The sequence below is a fragment of the Dermacentor andersoni genome, chromosome 2 (genome assembly GCF_023375885.2).
Source record: "Dermacentor andersoni chromosome 2, qqDerAnde1_hic_scaffold, whole genome shotgun sequence".
NCBI classification, from domain to species: Eukaryota; Metazoa; Arthropoda; class Arachnida; order Ixodida; family Ixodidae; genus Dermacentor; species Dermacentor andersoni.
Genome location: NC_092815.1, coordinates 48,875,787 through 48,899,478, shown reverse-complemented (window position 1 = coordinate 48,899,478; position 23,692 = coordinate 48,875,787). Strand labels below are relative to the sequence as shown.

The 23,692-nt window shown below is 41.4% G+C and overlaps 1 protein-coding gene across 2 annotated transcripts; it reads left to right on the top strand.

The window, feature by feature from the left end:
* Positions 1-155: 155 nt before the first annotated feature.
* Positions 156-23,377, top strand: Snup (snurportin-1). Of its 2 annotated transcripts, XM_050189372.3 has the most exons (7): positions 157-433; positions 495-633; positions 4,196-4,300; positions 7,067-7,163; positions 14,720-14,817; positions 17,277-17,444; positions 23,099-23,377. In XM_050189372.3, exons 1-7 carry the CDS (start codon positions 276-278, stop codon positions 23,363-23,365), a joined length of 1,032 nt encoding a protein of 343 aa, XP_050045329.1. In that variant the 5' UTR covers positions 157-275; the 3' UTR covers positions 23,366-23,377. The 2 variants fall into 2 exon arrangements, with proteins under 2 accessions (XP_054933146.1, XP_050045329.1); XM_055077171.2 differs by lacking the exon at positions 4,196-4,300 and having other exon boundaries at positions 156-433.
* Positions 23,378-23,692: the final 315 nt, after the last annotated feature.

The window sequence follows — 23,692 nt, the reverse complement described above, 5'->3', positions numbered from 1 at the left end:
CTGAATAAATTTTTGAATGTTTTTGAAGGGTTTGGTATTACTATTTGCGCTACTTTATGTCTTCGGTGTCTGTGACAAGTTTGTGTATTATGTTTGAAGACAGTGACTCGAGTGCAAGTCGCTCTAGCAGTCACTAGATGTTTTGTTTTCATTTGTCTAGTGAGTCTATAAAGCATTCGTTTAATCATGGTGGTTTCGTTCTTCGCTCGTTTTCTCATTGAGCGTCTCAACTGTTATCCCTTTTGAATTGCATTGAATTGTGTTAGTCTGATACTATGGATGGACTTTTGGATAGTCTGTCGGCAGGATTAAGAGTCACTCTTGATGAAACTAGTACTTTAACTCCTCATCCGAGGTTTGCGTCATATAAGTTGAAATACAGCGCATCATCGCAAGAAGCGCGGAGGCTGAAGTTTTTCGAGGACCAGAAAAAGTGAGTTTGACATGCACGCTCGACAAGTACGCGAACTTACGTTACTCTTTCGTTGTAACAGGAAACGGTCCGACCTCTTCGAACATGCACGCCGGCTTGCTCTTGGTTCTGACGATCGGGGTCCCTCGAGGAACGATGAGCAAATGGACTGTTCCGTATCGCGGCCTCGGAACAGCGCGCCAAGGATTTACAAAAACAGGGTGTGTTCTTTGCTTTCCACTGGAGACGTGCTTTAACAGCAGGCCTAGCGTCATAAAAGGATCGCACTGGTCTCCGCGCGCACGCTGCATTCACTGCAGGTAGGTGCGCGAACTTCACAGGCGCACGCTTATGCATTTGCAGTGCTGCTCGAGTGTGGCGCACGCAACAACACGATCAAGCGTTGCCCTGCTCAAAATCTAGTGAGTTCCTGTTAGTATGAAACGATGATACGGCATGCTTTGACAGCAATGCATTGTTTTGAACTTTCAGTCAAAGTAGTCAGCACTTACCACGGAAAACTGCGATATTTAATGTGTCAATATATGAATGCTTGAGTAATGCAATTTAATGCCCCAAATTAACACCTTCACCGTGACGGGTGCGGTAGTGGAGGGCCCAGGGCAAATTTTGACCACCTGAGCCACATACTCGGTTCATCCCTGGTGCAATAAAGGTGTAATGCAGACACTTAGTAAAACCTATCAAATAGCTCATATAAGTAGCACTCGCACTGCTTTTGCAGCAATAGAAATAAATTAATAAGCTCCCTGCCATGGGCTGTCTACTAGATCGTCATTGTCCAGAGAGGCTGTCTCTCTGATAAACACGTACACTGCTGCTTCGCATAAAAGAACATGCAAAGTAGGGGCAACCAAGCTAAGGTTGACAACGTGCACACAAATGGTACTTAGTGTCATCATACACATTTCAAATAAATGTGCGTAACATACAAGAAGCAATTTTGATTAATTATTTCATTGACATTGTCTACTCACTGACTAGTCACACACAATTTGTTTTAACTGCTGGCACAAATTCGTAACCTCTGTGCAGCCAAGCAGCTGCACTGTGGGGGTAAATTTAGACCACCTGGGGTTCTTTAACGTGCACCTTCTTATACGTAGGCGCACGTTAAAGAACCCCAGGTGGACCAAATTTCCGGAATCCCCCACTACAGTGTGCCTCATAATCAGATCGTGGCTTTGGCACGTAAAACTCCATAATTTAACTTGCGTTGCTAAAAGCTTGCTATTCGGTGTGTTCACAAAGAAATGAAGCTACTTGCTGTTATGAAAGAGTGCATAATTGCAGTGAGTTGTCTCTTTTGCATATACACCATAGCACTCTGAATTGAATTCTGGGGTTTTACATGCAAAACCACAATTTGATTCTGAAGAACACTGTAGTGGAGGACTCCGGATTAATTTAGACCACCAGGGGATATTTCATTTGCCCCCAATGCATGAGACATGGACATTTTTTCATTTCGCCCCCAACGAAATGCGGCCGCCGTGACTGGTATTTGATCCTGTGGCCTCGTGCTTAGCAGCACAGCACCATAGCCACTAAGCCACCCCTATACAGTGTTGATAGCAAGAAATTTGAAGCCTTTCACAAGATTCATGCTGCCTTGCACTTATGCTTCATCTTTCTAGCTCTTTGCTACAAATATCTTTATTTATTATTATTTCTTTATTTTGCAATGCTGCTGACACCAGCAGGAGTTGTTACAGAGTAGGTAACAAATGATGAGTACATACACTACAACAGTCTCTCAAATAGAGAGCAGTTGTGGTAGTATCAAGAAAAAAAGAACAGGCATGTGCAAGGCAACCAGGTAATAGATGTTTGGAAATTTGATATATCTTCTTTCTCAAATGTGGCCGAATCGAAGTTATCTTAATCCATGATCATTCATGAAGAGAACAAATGCTTAACACATTGTTTTTCAGCTGAAATGGAGCTATCGAATGACTATGTTACCCTTTAACAGTGTAACTTGTAGATAATTTCATGCAGTTAGATGTAGTTAAATGTCCTTTAATAATTTTTAAACATGGAGCGTAACCATGCAATTATATTCCTATCTGACGTGGGCTTTAGACCAGCTTCTGCCACCAATCTTGAAACTGATACTTGGCCATAGTGATTAAAAATAAATCTCACTGCTTTATTTTGAACTCTTTCTAACCTATCCATATTAACACCAGTAAAGGAGTCACAACTGTAATGAAGAAGAAAAGCGCACGAACACGGTCAGCCAAATCGTCGATTCAATGCTTGCAGTACAGCCACTGAGCCAGCCGGATTGCCAGTGCATGGTGTGAGTCAGCAGCTGGGGCTTCCAGCTGTTCCTGCTCTGCACCTCTTGAATGCTTGCTTACTCGTGATGCTACCTGCTTAACTGTTGAATACGCCCATATACAAATGGTCTATGTGCTGATAGAGTCAGGCATTGACTGATGGCAGAGTCCGAGACCAGAGTTCCAGTGTGGAGATGTCCTTGAAGACCCAGCCCTTGTAAAGGAGTATATTCAACAGTTCAGCAGACAGCATCAAGTATAAATGAGCATTCGATCAATGCAGAGCAGAACAGGTGGTAGCTTGAGCAGCTCATACTCACACCAAGCACTGGCGATTCAGCTGGCTAAGACACTGCACAGCAGGCATTAAATCAACGATTTGGCTCACCTTGTCTGTGTGCTTTTCTTTTTCATTACACAAACAATATTAGCATACTTAAGAATGCATAAGAGTCTTCTATGCTGTAAGTTTTGTTTCTGGTGGAAGAATTCTGAATGGAATGTTTCAAGTAATGTGGTTAAGGGATTGCTTGGTTAGTGATTTAGGTAATGTGATCATCGCGATGCAAGATATGTTTCCATTCCTTATGCTGTCAAATAACAGTACACACACTGTGTTTTTTTACAGACATCACAATGCTTTTCTTATAGTTTACTGACATTTATGATGCATAACACCACTCAAACAGTTCATAAAGTTATCTTCAATTAGAGCTGATCGTTAGTTGGGTACCCAGCAGTAGAGAGAGAGAGAGAGACAAATGGAAGCAAATGTGAAGTTGCCTGGGTTTAAATGATATATTGATACCTCGATGCCGAGTACAACTGAATCCAATTACAAATCATACTATTCTTTAAATTGCGGCAATGTTTAAGTAGTAGTTTGGGGTTTGAGAGCTTGTCAGATGCCTTGGCTAAATCCACAACAGTAATGTAGACTTGATTATTTATAGCTAATGCAAACTCATGAACTACTTCACAACTAGCTAACGGTGAAAAAATCATGCCTGAAGTCATGCTGCACCGTTCATATACTAGCGAGGGGAGGGGAAGACATTGCACTTCAGGCTTTCTGATGGCATGGAAGAGCCACCAAAGTAGAACATGTTCATGGTGCCCGATACTTCTGTCCGATTCGGTTGTGTTTGCCTGAGTGTACCTGCCCTGAAGGACTTACCAAAATATGCACATGATAATTCATCTGGCAAGAGTTGTCACAAAAGTGTTTGGATGACAGTGGAGAAAGTGAAGTATAAAACCTGATAATATGAATCCACATGATTGCATATAAATGCCTTGTAGCTGTAAGAGTATAATAAGCAAGTCCCATTCACCGACAGTTGAGGTTATAACTGATTGTAGACATTCAGGACATGCATTCACCTTAACAAAGACCAAAATTTTGCTATTCATGGTCCATAACAGAAAAACAGAACAAAAAAACACGTGATGTCTTACTCATATTTTTTTGTTATAGCTGATGCTGTCAGAATGGCTTGTGGATGTGCCAGAAGACTTTGCTGAAAATTGGCTCCTGGTTCCTTGCCCAGTTGCCAAGCGCTGTCTTGTTGTGTCATCAAAGGTACATTATTCCTTTTTTAGCTTTGCAATCTATGACCCGTGTACTTATATTTAGGTGCACGTTAAAGAACCCCAGGTGGTCGAAATTTCTGGAGTCCTCCACTACGGCGTGCCTCATAATCAGAAAGTGGTTTTGGCACGTAAAACCCCATAATTAGCTTTGCAATCTATGAGTTAACCTCCAAAGCAGTCTACTGTTGCACAGTATTGCCACACCCAATAAGTATAGAAGAAAAATAAAAATGAAGCAGGAATACATCTCTGAGTGTGGCCCTTGTGTTACTTTAGATCTCGATGGCTACATGTGCATTGCGCATGTGCTTGGTTCACCCTTAAACCAGTTTGCTTTCACAAATAAACAACCTCTTGCAACAAGCAACAAAGGCAAAAAGAAAAATTGATGATTTGAGGCCCATACAGGTGCTTCCTTTATTTGTGTAGGCAACTTTGAGCACCATCTCAAACAGCACCAAAATGGCGTGCCCAAAAGGCACATGGCTGCTAATGTTCTCACTGAACTTTATGCTAACACAAGCCATACCATTGTGTGGCTAGCGGTGAGTATGATCAATACGAAAAATCGGGGAGAGTACCCCTGAGGGTGCTCATAAAATAACACAGAGCATATTGATGGTGTCGACGAGAACACAAATGTGCTTAGAAAGGAGCTCTTCTATCACTGCCCCAGTTCACAATTGCTGGGAAACAATTAGTTTATGAAGAAAGGAAGCAGCTACTGGCAGTTGTCATGCTTGGCAGCTGCCTTTAATGGTTATGCAGCAAAGCAAGCACCTCAGACTTGAAATTTCAAACATGCTGCCCAAAAAGAATGGAAGTGAGTGACCTGTAATATTACAAACACACCCTTTAAACGTGTGATTATGCATATAAAAACAACAATAGAGAGCAGGTTCCTCACATTCACAGGACATAATGGCGTAAAAATCACTAGTATTGTCTTTGTTGCTATTGGCACAGAGTTAAGCTGGGAGAAAAAGTGGCAATCGCAAGGATGCCGCCATGTTGCTACCTCTCATTTTTGGAACACCAAAAATAATCAAAATATGATGCAAAAAGAAGCATTTGCATGTAGCACATGTATAGACATTGTGTAAAGTTCTTTCGGTATATTTTTGAGAAAGATCTTATGGCTACTTATAAAATTCCTATGAAAACTTACAGTGTGTGAAAGAATGCATTTGAAGTTGTTTGAAGGCGTTTGAACTAGATGGTGCCATCATACTGAGGGAGGCTTGGGGCTGCTTTTATTGTGTGTGTTGTCAGAACTGCGTCTCGTCGTCTGCTCCTCCACTCCTGTCGAGTGTAGCAACACAGCAGCACCTTTGCTGTTGCCGATTTCAATGCATGGGCGCTATTAGGAGCTTTGCCTCTAGCTTCGTAATATTAACTCTATGGGTAATGGTAAAGCTTGATAGCACTTGCTCTCAACTTTATTCTTACAATTTTACAATGTTCCTGGCCTCTTCTACTACATGCTGTTCTTTTTGTGTGTTCTTGAGGGCCCTGTAATTTATGTAAAATGTGTGTTTGCTTGAATTTAGTAAGCTCCAGCATGAGTTGATGGGCATCTTGGTTTGACATATTAAGGCAGCAGTGCAAGGACAACAAAGGACATAAGAATGTAGAGCTGATGTTACAACTTCAGTGTTGGAGAAAGCTTTTCCTTGGATTGAGTAGCGGTTTCTTACAATGCAAATTTCTTTAAACTGCAGAATTTTCCAGGAACATTTCTGAAAAGTGGTGCATTTTCCCTTTCCTAAATATAAAAAATTGTAGAACCTTTTGTATTTTTCTATCACTTAAAAGGAACCGTGCTCTTTTGATTCGAACTATAGCAGGCAACATGAGTTCATTTCTCAAGTGGTGCATTGTGCTTCTCCGCAGTGCACCAATTAATGTGTAATGTATACACTGCTTCTGAGAAATGTCCCGATTATAAATCACATTGATGCTTGAAGTACACACCGCGAGGTGAGATCAAACAGACAGCATTGAAAGTTATTTCGAACTTCCAAGCCAAGTTGTGTTTATCAAGGAGCTTATCGAGGCCAGAAAAAAATGTATCAACATTATTATGTTTCTTTTTTTTTCATGACAGCCTTTAGTCACGCCATAGACACGACAATACGTTCTCTAGCGTTTATCACATTGCATTCACTTTTAGAACCGGCCTATGTTGCGGATCTATGCTGCAAGTATGCCTTGCAAAAAACCCAGTAATATTTTTAGCTAGGCTGATTTTCTACATCTGTGTGAGCTGTCACATAAATATTCAATGTCAGCATTGTACTGTACCATACAGTCAAACATTAAAATTTCGTAACTTTTCTGGTGTCATAAGCTTTGATTGGTGGGTTTGCAATGCAGTGTTTCAGGATTTCAGTTAGTCAAACAATTGCACCACTCTTGTCATATGCAATATAAAACCAACATTCATTAACTTTACCATTATGGTAGCTGTGGGACATGAAAAAATTGGTTAAAGTTAGCCTGAGTTCAGATTGAAAGAAGTACTGGAATCTTTTTAAAATTTCAAGGTTAATTTAGTGGAAGTTAACGTTCAAATAATTTATTCCAAATTTACAGAAACTTTCTTGCTGTGTAACTTTTGACTTTTACAAATGAACTTTAATCTCTTTATTCATTTATTTATTTTTAATTTAGAGGCTTCATATTGTTCATTATTGCAGCTACTTTGCTGCTTTGGTATCTTCTTATTGTCTTTTGTTCTACTTTATTCTTTTAGGGCTCAACAAGATCCTATGCAAGAAACGGCTATCGTATTGCTGTCTTTTCATCCCTACTGCCTGGTGGAAGCAAATCTTCAGATGGGAAGCACTCAGGTTAGCACTGTGTAGTTAGGTATTTCTTTTCTTTTTTTTTTGTGCGCTTTTGTGCAAACTGTAAGCAGCCACTGAAAGAGCGTATGAAATAATATCGAAAAGAAATGCCAGGCACAGAAAAAGAGTTACTGTTGTGTACAGATGTTAACGGTAGCTACAGCTTATGCCACCAGACATCTACACTGCAAAGCAGAGTCTTCTAACACATTTTTACATGACTAAAGGAAATGTAGCTGCCAAGAAACATGATACCAAACATGCTGTTATTGTCATTTCTCTAAAGCAGGAGCAACATATTGATCAGGAAAATATATCAGTGAGGACCTAATTTAGTAGCTTCACTTTTCTGCAGATATGCTGATGGCACATGTGTCAGTGCGGCTAAGCTATGCTGCATCAGTGGCTGAGTTGCTATGACATTCCTTGGCTGTGGATTCAATGCCTGTTGATAGTGGGGTGGCCGCATTCCAAATTGCACTGCTTTGTGAAAATGGTCTCTGCGCCAAAACTTCACTTCATGGTAAGCCACCCCCGATGGTCAAAATGAGCCTGTAGCAACACGCTGCACTGCTTATAGGAAGCACAGCTTTTAGACAAAAAATGACTTATCTGATTGAGTTATGCTGCCCCCGTCATAGTGCAAGAAGACTATCATCACTAAAGTTCCATGGACTGCCTCGCTTAAATCACATTTGCCTGCTTGATGCATATTTGTCTGTGAATTCTTCTGCAAATCTGATTGCAGGCTGAGCTGTTGTTGGTTATTGTAGGATTTTCGTTTTAACGTATGCATTATTAATACTATGTCTTTTGCAGTTACTATATGAGTTTGATAGAGTGCACTTCAACAGCAGCAGCATCTAACAATGCGAAGTTACTATACACATGACCATTCATTGGCTGCAAAGGTGAATATAGTGATATCATTATTCTCAGGATGATGAGCTTCCGTAAGTACTATGCTTAGAGTACATTAGAAAGCATCTGTGTATCCATTCATGATGCCAGCCACTTGTACTTACATCAAAATGAGACTCCACCACCAATGACAAGAGATGCACAGCTGCATTGGTTGTTGGCTCTGTTTGGCTTCAAGTACAGCCAAACAGAATCTGGGCAAAGAGTTGCATGCACTTTTGCATTAAAGTGTGTTGCTGTCCAGCCATGTAAAGAACATGCTATTGGCTCTTTAGTTGAAACAGGACATTTGTGTTTCTGTCAGCAATGAGAAGTGGTGCCTCAAAACAACAACATGTACTATTAGAAGGTACTTCCTCCACTCGCTGCACTGTGTGTTCCAGCAATGCTGGCAGCAGGAAATTTTATCTCTTTTTCTGCACTACTGTTCCATGTGGGAGCATATCTAGTATGCCTATAGCAATTCATCTGTAAGCTAAGTGAGAACCTTCAAGTTTGACAAGCCATTGGCACCAAAACTGGAAGTAGTGGCCATTATAATTTCAAGAAAAACTTGACAAAACACCACATCACACTGATCCACAATTGCAGCTAGTCAATTAGGCCCGATGGCATGCCCACTCCATTGACTTGTGCATTCCTCTAGTAGGAGGAGTGGGGACACTGTGGAGGGGTTGAAGGATTCTTTGATTCCTGGTGGATAATCATAAAGTAACGCCTTCTAATGCCAAATGCATTCCACAACATTGTCAGAATATGTTTTTGATTGTAAAACAGCACAGAAAATGAAGGCAGATGGGAGAAATGAGCGCACACCACGAAACACTAACTGAAGGACTTATTGCATTGAGAGCAAATAAATAGCATTATCAACTAAACAAGGGAAAGCTAGGGCACATTGTATGAGAACACACTGCGTGATTAAACTAAGGAGGAGGAATGCTTAACAAAAGAATAACAAAATATGTACAACCTTTGGCATGCTGATTTTACTGTGCACTGTCAAAGTGTGCGATCTTTTTTTTTTTTTAGTTAGTGCTAAGTATCTTGTGCATACTCAAACATCATCACTTTTGTTAATTACCTGCACTTCAGCAATATTTCATCTAATGTAAGCAGTCAGGCAGGCAAGTTCATTAAATAGTGTTGCAGGGCTTTATGACATGACTTAGGTGGTGTAAACCAGCTTAGCCATGCTATCACAATGTCTCCTGAAATGCTCTGTCACTTGATCCTCAGCTCACAGAAGTGGGTTGGAAGTGGTTGCTAATGGTGATGGGCATTTCCTGCTCTGGAAAGCATAGTGACTGACTCACTCAAAGCGGGCATCTTCCATGGCAGCAGGGTACCCCTGAGTGCTCGGCATTCCCAGGTGGGGGGGGGGGGGGGTCTTCCTCCTAAGGACTGACTTAGCTCAATGCTGCTAGAAAACTCGCAAAAAGAAAGGAGCAGGACATTACTAGTGGCCACAAAATAACAAATAATACTTCTAGTTCAACTAAAGGTGCAAAATGCTTCTGCTAGAGATGTAGATGGAAAGCAAAGTGCATTTTGCAGCTCTTGTTGCACTGATTGCACTGGTGATCAGGCACTTAAACCTTTTAACTCTGAAAAGGCTACTCTGGCAACTAACCCATTCCCTGTTCATTGCTGACGTGCTGTGAATAGCGGCACCATAACTGATGAACAAATAAATGTAAATCAAGGACAGCTGAGTGTATTGCAGACACAGTGAGGATAACAGAGTGCGGCATAGCAAATTGCCACTTCTTTTTTGGTGATGCAGCTGGTAATGATGAGCAAGAAAAAGAAAATGAGCCCATTAGACATACATGATACATTATACTGGAGTGAAGAGGAGAACAAGGACCTTGACGAACATGGCAGATATGCATTCGGATATGTAGTAAAGGAAGTTTTGGTGCTTACATAGTCGTCTATCACCTTCTGCATGTACATCTTTAGCACTACACTCAAGCTCAATTATAACATTATTGTTTAGAACAATATATCCAATGTAACAATGGTAGACCATAAAACTATGGCACCGTCAACTTCATAACATGTTCTGTGGTAAAATAAACCTGTTATTGCAATACTGTCAGACCAAGTTAGTGGTAAAAACAATTGAAAAAGTATGAGCAAGTGGCAAGAAAAAAACCTGCAAGCAACTTCATGCTTGGGTGAGAACTGAATGTAAAAGTGAGAGCCATTGTGTTTCGAGTGCTGAGTGCAATAGTGGTGTTCTCATAGAACCCCACATAACTATTGAGAAGCACCTTGCATCACTACAGGGGAGCATTGGGGAAATTCCAGTGCCATCAAAAAAAACTTATGGACTATGTTAAGAGGCTTTCCTGCACTGTAAAGAAGCATTCAACTTTCATGTAGCAGTGGACACATGCTGTACACTACGCCATTCATTTCCAAGCAGAACATGTGAAAAATTCCCAGTGTGTAAACTCCTGGTAAGATAGCATTTACTTAGTGTCATTTGATTCTCGGCTGATGTTCCATTGCGGGTGTGCACCACAGCTAGAGCGAAAGCTAATCAAATAAAATTGCCACATTAGACTGTGCGTAGCAGGCTACTGTGGCACAGTGTACGAGACGAGCCAAACAAAAAGAATTTTGCTAAGGTGGCAATAGTAAAAAAAGCAGTCAAGGCATAATTGTGAAAATATTCAGTTTGCAGATACAAGCCCCAAGTCAGATACCTTATCTGTAGGTTTTTTGGAGATGCATTTGTGGCCTCTGAACTTCAAGGGTTAGCTGACGATTGCCGCTGAGCACTGCTGAATCATCCATGCAATGACTGTCGCTATTTAAATTTGGGGCTCTGAGCTCCACTTGACGGCACCATGCCACATGTACATTCATATGTTCAACACACTCCTTACCTCCTGAAGCCCTAGCTGGTCCAAACACAGAAACGAAGTAAAGATCTTCCCAACAACCTTGCCACCACTCTCCTCTTAAATGGCCTCGCGTTCACTGCGTGTACTGTTCTCGTCTTTGCAAGGACAGGAAAGGCAGGCAAGGGTCAGAAGTTCACATGGGATCCATGCTTCCCTTGTATCCCTTTCAAGCGCATCTCGCATAGTCTGGTAGCGTTGTAGCATGTGCTTGTTTTCACACACACTTGTTACCAAGCTGGTTTATTCAACAACCAGAGAGCCCATACAATGATGGATGCGCTTTTCGCATCACCACTTGTACTTGAGTGCAACAGCCAAGGAAAAAGAAAGTGCACAGCACTACCTGCGAAAATGAACTAGAGAAACACCACAGATGGTAACAAAGGCAGTGAAGTGTGCAAATTGGTATACAGGATAATGGACTCTCACAGTTGACTATTTCAGAGGTTATTCATTCTGCGATCAAGCTACTTGAGAACCAGATCTTGGACACCTTGGAAGGTTAGGAGCCAAGGAGCCAAAAAATGAAGTTGAAAAGGCACTGTGCCAGAGGTTTCTGAGCGGCTTGTGCACAGTAGCTGCTAATCAGGATACAGATTCCAACAGAAGGGTTGGATGGCTGCATATATGCATCGTGTCCAACCAGGTGGAGGCTGGACCAATGCGTTAAAGACATTGACTTTTGTACAAGGCCATCGCCACTTGTAATATGGGCCAAGTTAACCTGGCTTGAACAAACGTTGTCATTTCTTTGACATTTACGCTGATAAGGGAAATGTACAGTGGTGACAAGACGAGCTTGCGTGTTTTTTTTTATGCACTCCCCATTGAGGAAATATGCCTTGGAAGGGGACTCGCACCAGGTGGTGTATGTCACTATTTTTATTTGTTGCAAGTTATGAGGGAAGTAACAGGTGCCCCATTTTTGTAATATAGAAGGTCAAGAATTCTTGCTGTCACTGTGGTGTTGCCAGAATACCGGTTTGCTACTGCCACAATGAGGAAGCCTGGATAAAATGAACTTTTCCACAAATGGGTCACAATTTAACGGCTGATTGAGGTGCAAGGGGAGGAAGGCGGCTCACTTCAGTTAATTGCAGGGCACACCATGGTGTGTCCAAGATAGCAGTTTTGGTGATTTTCCTCCTCCCTGCAAGTACAACTGAGGTTTGCAACCCATGGACACTAGAGTTATTGCTATCTTAAGCCATCTTAAGCAGAGTTGTGCTGAACATTGGCATGGGCAGTGCAGGAAAACCACCCATAGCTTGCCGTAAATATTGGTGTTCTGATAGCGACCCTGTTCTTGTTCAGTGGATAGATAGCCAGAGGTCCAACATTCTTGTATATAAAATTCCTTCAGGAAGGCGATCTTCGTTCACAATCCCATTAATCACAGGCTGTTTAAGATCATGCCAATGTGGTGGTGGTGGAGCTGTGGTCCTCCATAGCTGGCATTGCATCAGCATTAAAGCATTTTGTGCATGCGGATTACAGTCGACACATACTGGCATTCAAGGGACGTAATTTCAACCAGAGTGGTACGCTTGGACTGTGATGGAAGTGATGAGAGGGACGAACACTGCCATCTCAAGAATCTCTTCATATGATATAGCCCTTTTCATCGGGCGAGGAGGAAAGGGCGCGCAGCGAGCCTTTGCTCCACTCTGGCTTGTGCAATCCAGTGCGGCACTGCTTGAAAGTATTGCTGTCATGTGCTGCGAAATGATTTCAACATGTTTTAAATTGTACCTTGTCAAATTTGCTCAATATCCGGTCATATAAGATCATCGGGGAAGCCTTTCGGTGCATCGGTAACTACAGTAACAGAAATATCTCTTGGGGGTGCAAACATGTGACGCGCATTATCAGCCACGGTGTGTGTATGTGTTGTGTACGGTGTGTGTATGTGTTGTGATTTACCAGCATGAAATGGTAAATCTGCTTACTATCTGATTGCTTGTCATAGGAACTAAAACATAAAACATGCTCATGCTCGTTTACAGCCAACCTAAGGCAACTACGAAACATCTAAGCGGCAGGCGCTATCAAATATTTGTGATACACAGGCATTGTTCTCGCGCATTTCAAGTCTAATAGGCTTGAAATCACTATATGTCTACGCTAGCGTTTCTGCATGAGGCAGATGACGCTGCTCAACATAGTGATCACTGCGGTTGGTGAACCAGCATGATACATATATAAGCTATGCGCTTCGGCATTGCCTTTTTGCCCTGTAAAGCCATGATATATGAGAGGGATCGCATAAAGAGAATGTGATGGCTATTTTTGAGGACAAAATTTCCGTAATATGTGTGAGTGCATCGTAGAAAATGGAATGAACACAACCGAAAAAGAAAAATTCAGTTATCACCCTATTTCTTGAAAAAGAAAGAGGAAACGAGCTAACGCCGCAATACAACCTCGCATAGTCACACCGCACAACGTTTATAGATCTATAAACGTTGATGCCATATGCTTGGACTATGTGCTATATACAGAACAAAGATACCTGTAATCCAGCACCTACCATTGATTAGGATTACGCAGTTTGTAAACGGTCGCTTTGCTGGACCAGTATAGTTCACACTCCAAGGCATGGTGTTATTATTAACCAAAACTATATTATTCATGGGTGGAAACCTCACCCACCGAAACAAGTAGTCAAGCAATGTAATCTGCAGCTAGCAGTTTGAATGCTTGTCAAAGTATAACAGCACAGCTCCTATCGTAGCAGAACAGTACACATGCTGTTACGATCGTCACGTATGTCTCATGGCTCCTAAACTGCAGCTTAGAACCAAAGATGAATACAGTACTGCTATAAGGTGACATTCGTGAATGGAAAATTCAGGAATACACATTTGATCTCTGAAGCTTATTGTAGACTCAAATATGCGCATAGATATCGTGCTGCGTGCTCTGTCTGCCTCGATGCAAGCAGAAAGTCCGGTCACACCACCTTAGATCACTTCAGTAGGTCTTAAATAATCGTTTATCACATAGAAGACCCCACAAGCACAAAAACAAACGCCAGAGACTACTGCTGAGCGTATACCTGCCATGCAAGACGGAGTGCTCACTCAAGCCAGCATGCCAACTGCCCATAGATGGCGCCACTGTGTAGCGATATGATGGCACCCATGAAAAAACGATATATACTCCCTCTGCGGCTTCATTCTTATAATGGCCTTTCACTGAATCATGTATAAAGTCTGGATGTATTGTAAAAAAATTCAAGTTGTCTTAGTGTTAATCTAGCCAATCTGGCTGCGGATTTTTTGCTCAGAAAGAAAGCACCAAGGCATTCTTTCGTGTCGTACAGCGATAAATACTTTATGCCTTTTTCCTGGCTTTTCTCCTAAGGAGCTTCAGTGTAACAATTACTATTTACAACAGTCAAATTTTTGTGGTGTCTAAATGTTGTTATTAATGTACCTGACTGTAGCCAAACATGAAATGAACTCAACTGGATTCACATGTTGCAGGCACTACTAAATATAACTCTGTGCTTGGTTATCGTAGTAATACATCATTATTTGTTGACACTACCATGGGCATGAGAAATGAACTATTTTGTTTTATGTATAAAGAATTAATTTCAGTAAAAGTCTACCGCAATAAGCACATTTAAATATGTTCTGCACAATACTACATTCTTATGTCTTCAGCACGAATCCTGAACGTTATAATTCTCAGGGTCTGACTTCTCTTTATTAGATTTCTGCCTGCTGGATTGTGTCTTCTCGGAAGTGCATCGGACATACTACATTCTGGACCTCTTGTGTTGGAAATCCCACCCTGTCTGCGACAGTGAGGTATCCATTTATTGATGTGGTGTTGCAATGCTTGACACAGAGCTTAGCCCACCATTCCTTCTCGCACATGCAGTGTTATTATGTAGCTTCTATACCATCAAATGTCATGCAAGTATCTCCCTTGTGAGGCATCTGATACAAATTTCAAAAGGCCCCACACCAGGTTTGGGCTTTGCAAGCTAGCACTATGCTGCCATGACATGGTCACCTCACTATTCTCACTTTATCATATTTACTGAAAGTAAAAGGACCAACGTGGTTATAAGTACATGCACACAAAAAGAACTGTGCTCTCAGCATACATTTTAACTCAAAATTTCCATTTGAAATTGCTGCCTTTAAGCCCCTTCTTTCAACAGCAACCGCCATATTGGGATGGCTTATGTGACGTCAAGAAGTGCTGTGTCTTCTGAGGTGATGGTGCTCGCTAAGGTGATGGTGCTCGCTAAGGTGATGGTGCTCATCACCCCAGTATTGTGAGATGCCTAATAGCTGGCAGTGCAATGTTTCTGCTGCGCAGAGAAGTTTTTTTGTGTGCAGTGTCATGCCAACATATCACCCCCACGTATTCTTGCAACAGTAGCTGAAGGCTTGCTGTTGTAATGAGATTTAATTATAAATGGGATAATCAGTTTAGCAGCAGGCTGGGTCTTCATCGTACGGGTCGTCATTGTTGTCATGAAGCTGCCACTGAATACACGTGGCATGTCTGCTTCATTACACTATCACTTTCACAAAATTGTTCAATTTTTATTGTTGCCATGTCCTAAATTTTAAGACAAGTAACATCTTTTGGTCGGAATTTTCAGAAAAGAAACACTGAATTGGTTTAAGTGATGCAGGGGCTTGCAAGTTATATCTATCCACAGTCACTAGATGTCCTGAGTTTGGTATATTATTGTGAGTAAACTTCCATTATTACGACTCCGATTAATTCGATATTTTTTTTTTCAATCCTGACCGAACGTCCCGGACAGCCCTCACTCGATGATTTGAACTTGACCAGTCAGCACACATGCGCCTGATTCCTATGGTGACCTCAATCGCTACTCCTTTAGTGGCAGCATCTGTCTCGGTGGAGCTTGGAGGACAGTGAATGCACTGAACACACGTCATTGCCCGTCAAAAACGCCTATTATGGGCCTGCAATAATATGTTTAAGTAATAACCGTAGTTCACTATGTCTGATTGCGATAATTCCCCAATTCTGTCGCATGCTTTTTTTTTTCTTTTCTTTTCAAGAAAATTGGGCCACGAATTGCCTGTGCGCGGCAATCGGACACGGAAGTTATGTGTAATAAAGAACTCTCGAAACAAAAACAAAACCGCCTTTGTGGCGTTTGTATGCTGTGCCGCATAACACAAATATATTGCGCTGAAGCAGACCTTTGCAAAAAAGCCGTGCGGCAAAGCTGTCTTTAAAGAACCGGCCACCTTTGTGCAACACATATGCCCTTGCCCATTTTTCTTGCTAAAAAATTGGGTGAGCATTAGATTTATACTTTGTTTAAGAGCTTTAATGTCATTTATATGTTAGCTTTTTACTTGGGACACAGAAAGTGTGCACGTGTTTGATTCAAGGGCATATTATAATGGGGCAAATACTGCGTAATGAATCAGCAATATGTTGTGGCATTTTTTTCTGAACCTAGTTTAATTGGGCCCACCAAGTAACTTGATCAATTTCGTTGGTTCTGTCACTGTAGAACTAATGCAAGTCAACTATTTGATTTTTCATTTATCGCTGTTGGAGCTGATGATCTAGCTATTGTAACAAGTATGTATATATTGACATGACTGCACAGCGCAAAAGGTGAGGACAGAAGAAAAGACACCACACAGTCATGTCGATATTGAATCACCAGCTAACCCCAAGCTTCCACTTTTACAAGTATATAGCACTGATAATTACTACTTTCAACTATACAGTTCTTGATGGGTATTAATGACTCAATGGCTCGTTTCGATCACTGCTCACTTCATTACACTTCTTCGTTGCAAGTTTTCCATATATCTGGGCTTTTTCAGTCATTCTCACTGCATAACGTCTGTACTTATCGTAGGGTACAACTTAAGGAGGCAGGAAAGGCCCCAACCAGATGACTGAAGCATGGCAGCCGATTGCCTCCATGACTAAAGAAATAGCCGCGATGACGTGACTCGACCCAGTCTGTAGCGTGGGCTGCCATGTTCTCCGTCAACGGGGTCACCGTCCATTCGCCTTATGACGTCAGTCTAGAGTGCGCGCTCTTTGGTGGAGGCTTGTGTTATCTGTCTTTGAGGGGAAAGTGCGCTTCCTTCTAAAGTTGTACCCGACTATAGGCCCTTTCAATACTTCCCTTCAATAGTACCCTTCAATAGTCTTTTGAAACATTTACTGTCTCCCTCTTTTTTGAAGGCAAACGTAGCATGGTTAATATGCACTGTCAACAGTTTCAATGTTTTTTCTGCAATTGCAGGCAGAGTTTCGTTTCTACTGGCTTGATGAGAAATTAAGTGAGGTGCCGCAGATCAAGGAGACAAGTGACGATAATAGGCGCTGTCGGTTTGTGACATTGCCACGGTATCCCTGCACCACGGAAGCCATTTCTGCTCTCATGAACTCACCTCTTCCTTTTGAAGACGAGGTATGGCTAAACACTGCATTTTTAAGGTGTACTACTATATTATTTAAAAGTGCATTGTAGCTAAAGCATTTGTAAGCTTCTTGTTCACATGCTCATTATAGAGAGTGCTGCATTAAGCTTTTTGTTTCAAAGGATCACTAAAGAAAAAATTATTTGGGTTGTATTAGTGAGTTACCCTTCTGCAGTACCGTAAAGGCCATTCTTATTATCAAAAGAATCTTGGTAGGCCGGAAAAAAAAATTGAAACTCTAAAGGCGATGGTGACTTGAAAAGTTTCCACACCATCTTGGTGTGACGTCATGGATTCTGACGACATCTAGTTGGCCTTGTTAATGTTTTTCGGTAAAAATAGACTGCATTGTAGTATTATTGAAGAGGCAAAGACTGAACTTGGGAAGCTTCCAAGTACTTTTACTGAGCCACATCGGCTCAAATACAAAGGAATACTTTGAAATCCTTGAATTCACTCATATACTAGTGCTAGTTTTTGTGTGCAATATTAGAATGTAAGTTTGATATTCATTTTCTCTTCTAATAATCAACCTATTACAGCAAAATTAGGGAAAATACAGTTTTGAAAGAAAACTTTACCAATATAAACTGATGTAGTGTTTATTTCTGTATCTCTTTAAGCAAAATCTTTCACCTTAAACTTTGAAAGTGGCTGTTGCAGATGCCACAGAATAATGCCAGATTCTGAATCTATAATTGATGTATGCATAACAAGTCCCGATTCAAGTGATGTTTTTCTGGCAATTCTCACCTCTGATGTAAGCGATCATTTGCCAGTATTTTGTTTTTTGCCACAACAGAACAAGAAAGGTGTTTTTGATATCAGCCTTTGTTCTGTTGCCACTTTAACCAAGAGAATATCAGTGCTTTTTGCTCAGTGATAAAGAACACAGACTGGTCTGAAAGGTATAACGAAAATGACCCAAATATTTCATCATCATTATCATCAGCCTGGTTACGCCCATTGCAGGGCAAAGGCCTCTCCCATAGTTCTCTAACTACCCCGGTCATGTACTAATTGTGGCCATGTCGTCCCTGCAAACTTCTTAATCTCATCTGCCCACCTAACTTTCTGCCGCCCCCTGCTACGCTTTCCTTTCCTTGGAATCCAGTCCGTAACCCTAATGACCATCGGTTATCTTCCCTCCTCATTACATGTCCTGCCCACGCCCATTTCTCTTCCTTGATTTCAACTAAGATGTCATTAACTCGCGTTTGTGCCCTAACCCAATCTGCTCTTTTCTTATCCCTTAACGTTACACCCATCATTGCTAGATGATGGGTGTAACCCTGTCATATCCTGACATAACCCTGACATATACATATTTGGTATATGTTTATTCCGGTAATAAAGTCGTGTTGTGATGCTGCTTTCCCATTAGAACGAATGAGGTACAAGAAAGCTAGGAAGCCGTTAGTGACTCCAGAGATGTATAAAAGAATGCGGAAACGTGACAACTTATTTGATACATTTATTCGCTGCAGGGATCTTGATGTATTAAGTGAATACAATAAAATAAGAAACAAGTTTACTTCAGGCCTCAAGAAAGCTAGAAACAGGTACTATTATGAACATATGTTTTCCACAGTATCAAACGATCCGAGGAAAATATGGAGTGCAGTTTGCAAGGTTAAAGGAAACCAGCAAGACACATACCCAAATACAGTGACACCTTTTTGGCTGACAAATTTAATGATCACATTTTACTGGCTGGTGGGACATCGCTTTCTAATGGTTCATTAATGGAATCTGAAAAATGTGCAAACTACGAGAGCTCCAGTTCCATTTTCCTATCACCTTGCACTGATGTGGGTGTTTTTTTTGAGGCCTTGAAAAAGGATACTGCAACAGGGATTGATGACATAAAAGCATAACGAATCATAGCTGTTGCTGATACTGTCTCGGCTCCATTATGCCATATATGTAACAGGGCTTTAGCCAATGGCATATTTCCCGATTCAAGGAGAATTTCCAAAGTGATTGTATTGTATAAAGGAGGCTCTATTGCTAATTTAAATAATTACGGACTAATATATTCCTAGATAAAAAATATGCCCTTGTGCATCAACAGTTTAGCTTCAGCAAACATAGGTCTACTGACATGGCACTTGTTAGGATCAAAGAAAAAATCCATAATTTTGAGAACAAGTTATATGCAGTGAGTCTTTTCCTGCATTTCAGAAAAGCGTTTGACTCCATTAGACATACCATTCTATGTAATAAATTGACCTATTATGGAATTCGCAGGATTGCTCTAACCTGATTCAAAATTACTTCACTGCTAGACTACAATACACACGTTATAATGGAGTTTTGTTTACAAAAGAAAAAAGTAACACTTGGTCCCTCAAGGATCAATTTTAGGTCTGCTATACTTTATTATATATGTAAATGATATTGTAAACATGCTGCATACTCCAGATATAGTCTTGAACGCTGATGATACAAATTTGTTATTCTCAGGCAACAGCGTACTTTGCTCGAAATTGCAGCCAATAATTGGTTAAAACAACTTTTAGTTTGGTTAGCAGCGAACCAGCTACTGTTAAGCATTAATAAAGCCAAATATGTAGTTTTTAAGCCTAGAATTAAGCTTGATGACTGTGCTTCTTGTGTTAAGTTCAATACAGTTAAAACCCGATATAACAGTCGGTAAAATCGGCAATTTGCTTTATTATAGCGAAATTTGGTTCTATTGAAATTCAACCTTTTGTGAAGTTAACTACAGTCGCCAATCGATTTTTCATACATGGAAAGGCGCCACAGAATTTTCCGAATTACCGGGCAATCGAAGAAAGCAAATTTGAATGAGAAAACAATTCAATTTGATAAATTTGGGAGTTTGTGACAAATGATACGGTTTCATGCCACGTGGATCGATGATATCTTCTTGTCGGTACGAATTCACTGAAGCCAGACCCGCTTTCACGTGCACTCCGCCCTCCCGGCTGATAGCATCGCCCAAACTGGGACAATGCTATCAAGAAAAGCACCGGCAGCGGGGAGGGAATGTTCGTCTGCCTCTCACTCCAACAGGTCACCGAAATTCAAGATTGCGCAATCTCCTAGTACTAAATGCGCAGCAAGACACCTTACATGGTGCCATGCCGTCTCAGCACGCCCACTCTTTTCACACGCGGCAGATTACCTCCAAAGCAGGGTGCGCGGCTGCATACACTTGCAGCAATGCACAGTCACGGCTGAGATGCACACCAATCACCCCCCTCCCCCCCTTGCCTCCTCCTGCGTGCTTCATCGCGTTACTGCGAGCTCGCTCCCCTCCCATCCTTTCTCTTTGCTCGCGCAGGAAGGCAGTACTTGTGAAGCCACCATCTTGTCTCGTCTCACCATTTCTTGTCTTACCCTCGCACACTTTCACTCGCACCTATAGCACACAGCGCGCAGGGCGTGATAGGATCTTTATACTGAACATGATGCGGCTCCACTTCGGCAGTCGCTCTTGTTGCGTGGGATGCGATTTGGGAGGTGCGTTTGCAAGCAGCCGCTTGTAATTCAGTCATTTGACCACCTGCGTCCGCGGAAGTTTCCATTTATTGTGTGGGCATTCCTTTACGGCGGTAGTGAAATTTCGTTATATTGAAATTGCGTACAAACACACTTCATTATATTAAGGTTCTAAATACATGGTGTTATATGGATAAGACAGATGAAAAGTTAAATATTTCGTTATGTCCAGAACTTCGTTATATTGAAGTTCGTTATATCGAGGTTTAGCTGTAGTTGTGTAATCGAGCAGACTTCAGCTTTTAATTTTTAGGTGTTCTTTTTGATGAAAACCTGAGTTTTACACCTCATGTAAAGAAGATTCATTCTAGTATTTGTAGGTCAATAGGCATATGCCATGTTTTTCCCCATATAGCCCGCCACTGCGTATAACCAACACCCCCAATTACAACAGCCGGGGGAAAAAAAAGAATGTCAGCACGTATAACCCACGGAAACAACTGCGTGCAATGACGCTCGAATCTTTTTGCGAAAATAGTCCACTCACAGATGCACGACTTGACCATGTCCACGCAGGCCAGCGATTCTGTACCACCCCTTTTCGGTGTTGCTGCTAAAACTGGGTTCACACGACGGACATGATCGTGGACGAATCAGTCATGTGATACCTGAGGCAAATCGGATCACTTCGCAGGTGCAGCTAGCATTCGCGTAACAGAGGATGACAGTGCTGCCAGAGCAGTCCTCACATGAGCAACGCTGATTTCGCTCTCCACCGTATCGCGAAGCGCTTCACATGGATCGAGGGAGTGCCGCAGGAACAGGTGACGTACGAGTTTGCCAGTGCCACATGCACTATTCGCTATGTCAAACTGACAAAGAGGAGGAGAATGAACAATCACGAAAGAAGGAAGAAGGGAGCTTCGACAGTCAGGGATGGGGGATAGAGTGGGGTTCTCTAGGAGACAATGAAACTAAATAGCTGAGAACTTTGCCTCAAGGTGTGGCTACATGGCAGTGTGCGCCACACCCCCAGGTGAAATTCGCATATGACCTGCAGCCCAACTTTACTGTTAACTTTTAGAATTTTTGGTGCAGGTTATACGCGCAAAAATACGGTAGTGCAGGATTAGGTATCATGTTCCTGTTTGGTTGAAATGCTGTCTTTATCATGCATTAATTCAGTCCCATCTTAGTTATTATATGGAGGACTAAAGGCCAATCAAATTTGGATCTACTTATATGTCTACAAAAGCAAATACGAGTTCACTGTATTGAAAAACATTAGACATCACGATTCTGTTCCTCGTTTCCTATCCCCCAGTATAGGGTAGTCAACCAGATGCATTTCTGGTTACTATCCCTGCCTTCTCTCTTTCTTTCCTCCACTTCCTCCTCCTTGGACACCGCAATCACACGGCATATTTTTTCTTGAAACATGGTCTTTTAAAAATTAATCACTTACATGAATTTAAGCTAGCTATATTCATATGAGGTTAACTCGAAAACGATGCACTAATTTTTAAATTCTAGTACCTCTCAAGTTTCACCCAATACAATTTCAGGCATGACCATTTTAGAGTTCCCTTTTACAGAACCACCTGTAGTACAAAACAGCTAACATATTTAGTCCCATCCTTCATAAATGCACATCCAAACATAATCACTATTGCACAATACTCCAAATCATTGAACTGCTTAGTAAATACTATTAAAATATATTTGGTTTCCCTTTCTGATTGAGACTGTACCATAAGTTTCTTGTGTACATTATGTATAATCATTTTTGTTAAGTCAGTTTCATATTGTGCTTGTATATATTTATCCATTTATTTCTTACACATAAAAAAATGGCTGTTGGACCTAAATTGATCCTACTCAGGAAATTGTGTAATGAGATACTGTATTTAATGCACGTATGTCTGTAATGTATGCTATTGATATGTATGTATGCTACACTACCATGCCATTGGGCAACGTGTGGGTGGTCTGGCCTTAGTCAGGCAGACAATGTTCTCTCTTTAGCCTTGCTATCCAAGACCTTCACTGTGTCTGAATCAATGCTAAATAAATAAAAATGAAGAAATAAACTACATTTGTCAAGGGCTAAGGTGAGCAGTGGCATCTTGAGATTCAAGAGCAGCACTATTAAGTTGCAAATTTGTTTCTTTGGCAGTTGGATGGACTGTTGTTTTATCACAAGAAAGCCCATTACTTTGAGGGCGTCTCACCCCTGGTTGGCTGGCTCAAGCCATACATGGTACCTGAAATCCTCGGAGCCTCCGTGGACCCACGTTATCTTGAGAAACAGCCACAGGTTCACCAAGTTGGCCTCAAGGAGAAACTAGAAGCCAAGAAGTCTCGAACTAGAGATAAGGTCAAGATGGCACAGTCGAGTGCTGAAGACTGCGATACTGAACCAGCCACTGTGATGGAAACATGATATTCTGCTCTTTTGGTTGTTATGTGTCGTTTTGTTGAATACCATTGTGCAGATCGTAAAGTCGAAGTGAAAATTGATCATTAAGCAGCAAGCTGCCTGAGACGGGTACTGTACTATATGTCATTAGCAAGTGAAAATGCAACCTTGAAAAGACCTCCTTATAGAGAATCTTTAAGATATGGAAAATTATTGTTGTTTCTGGTATGTGGAATCTAGTCTGTAACTTGTGTTCTAATTCATTCTTTTAGCTTTTGCCAAGGTAAAAATTGGTGGTGCATCCATCCTTAAGAGATGATTGATGACTTTAATGCCATTGGCAATCTATGT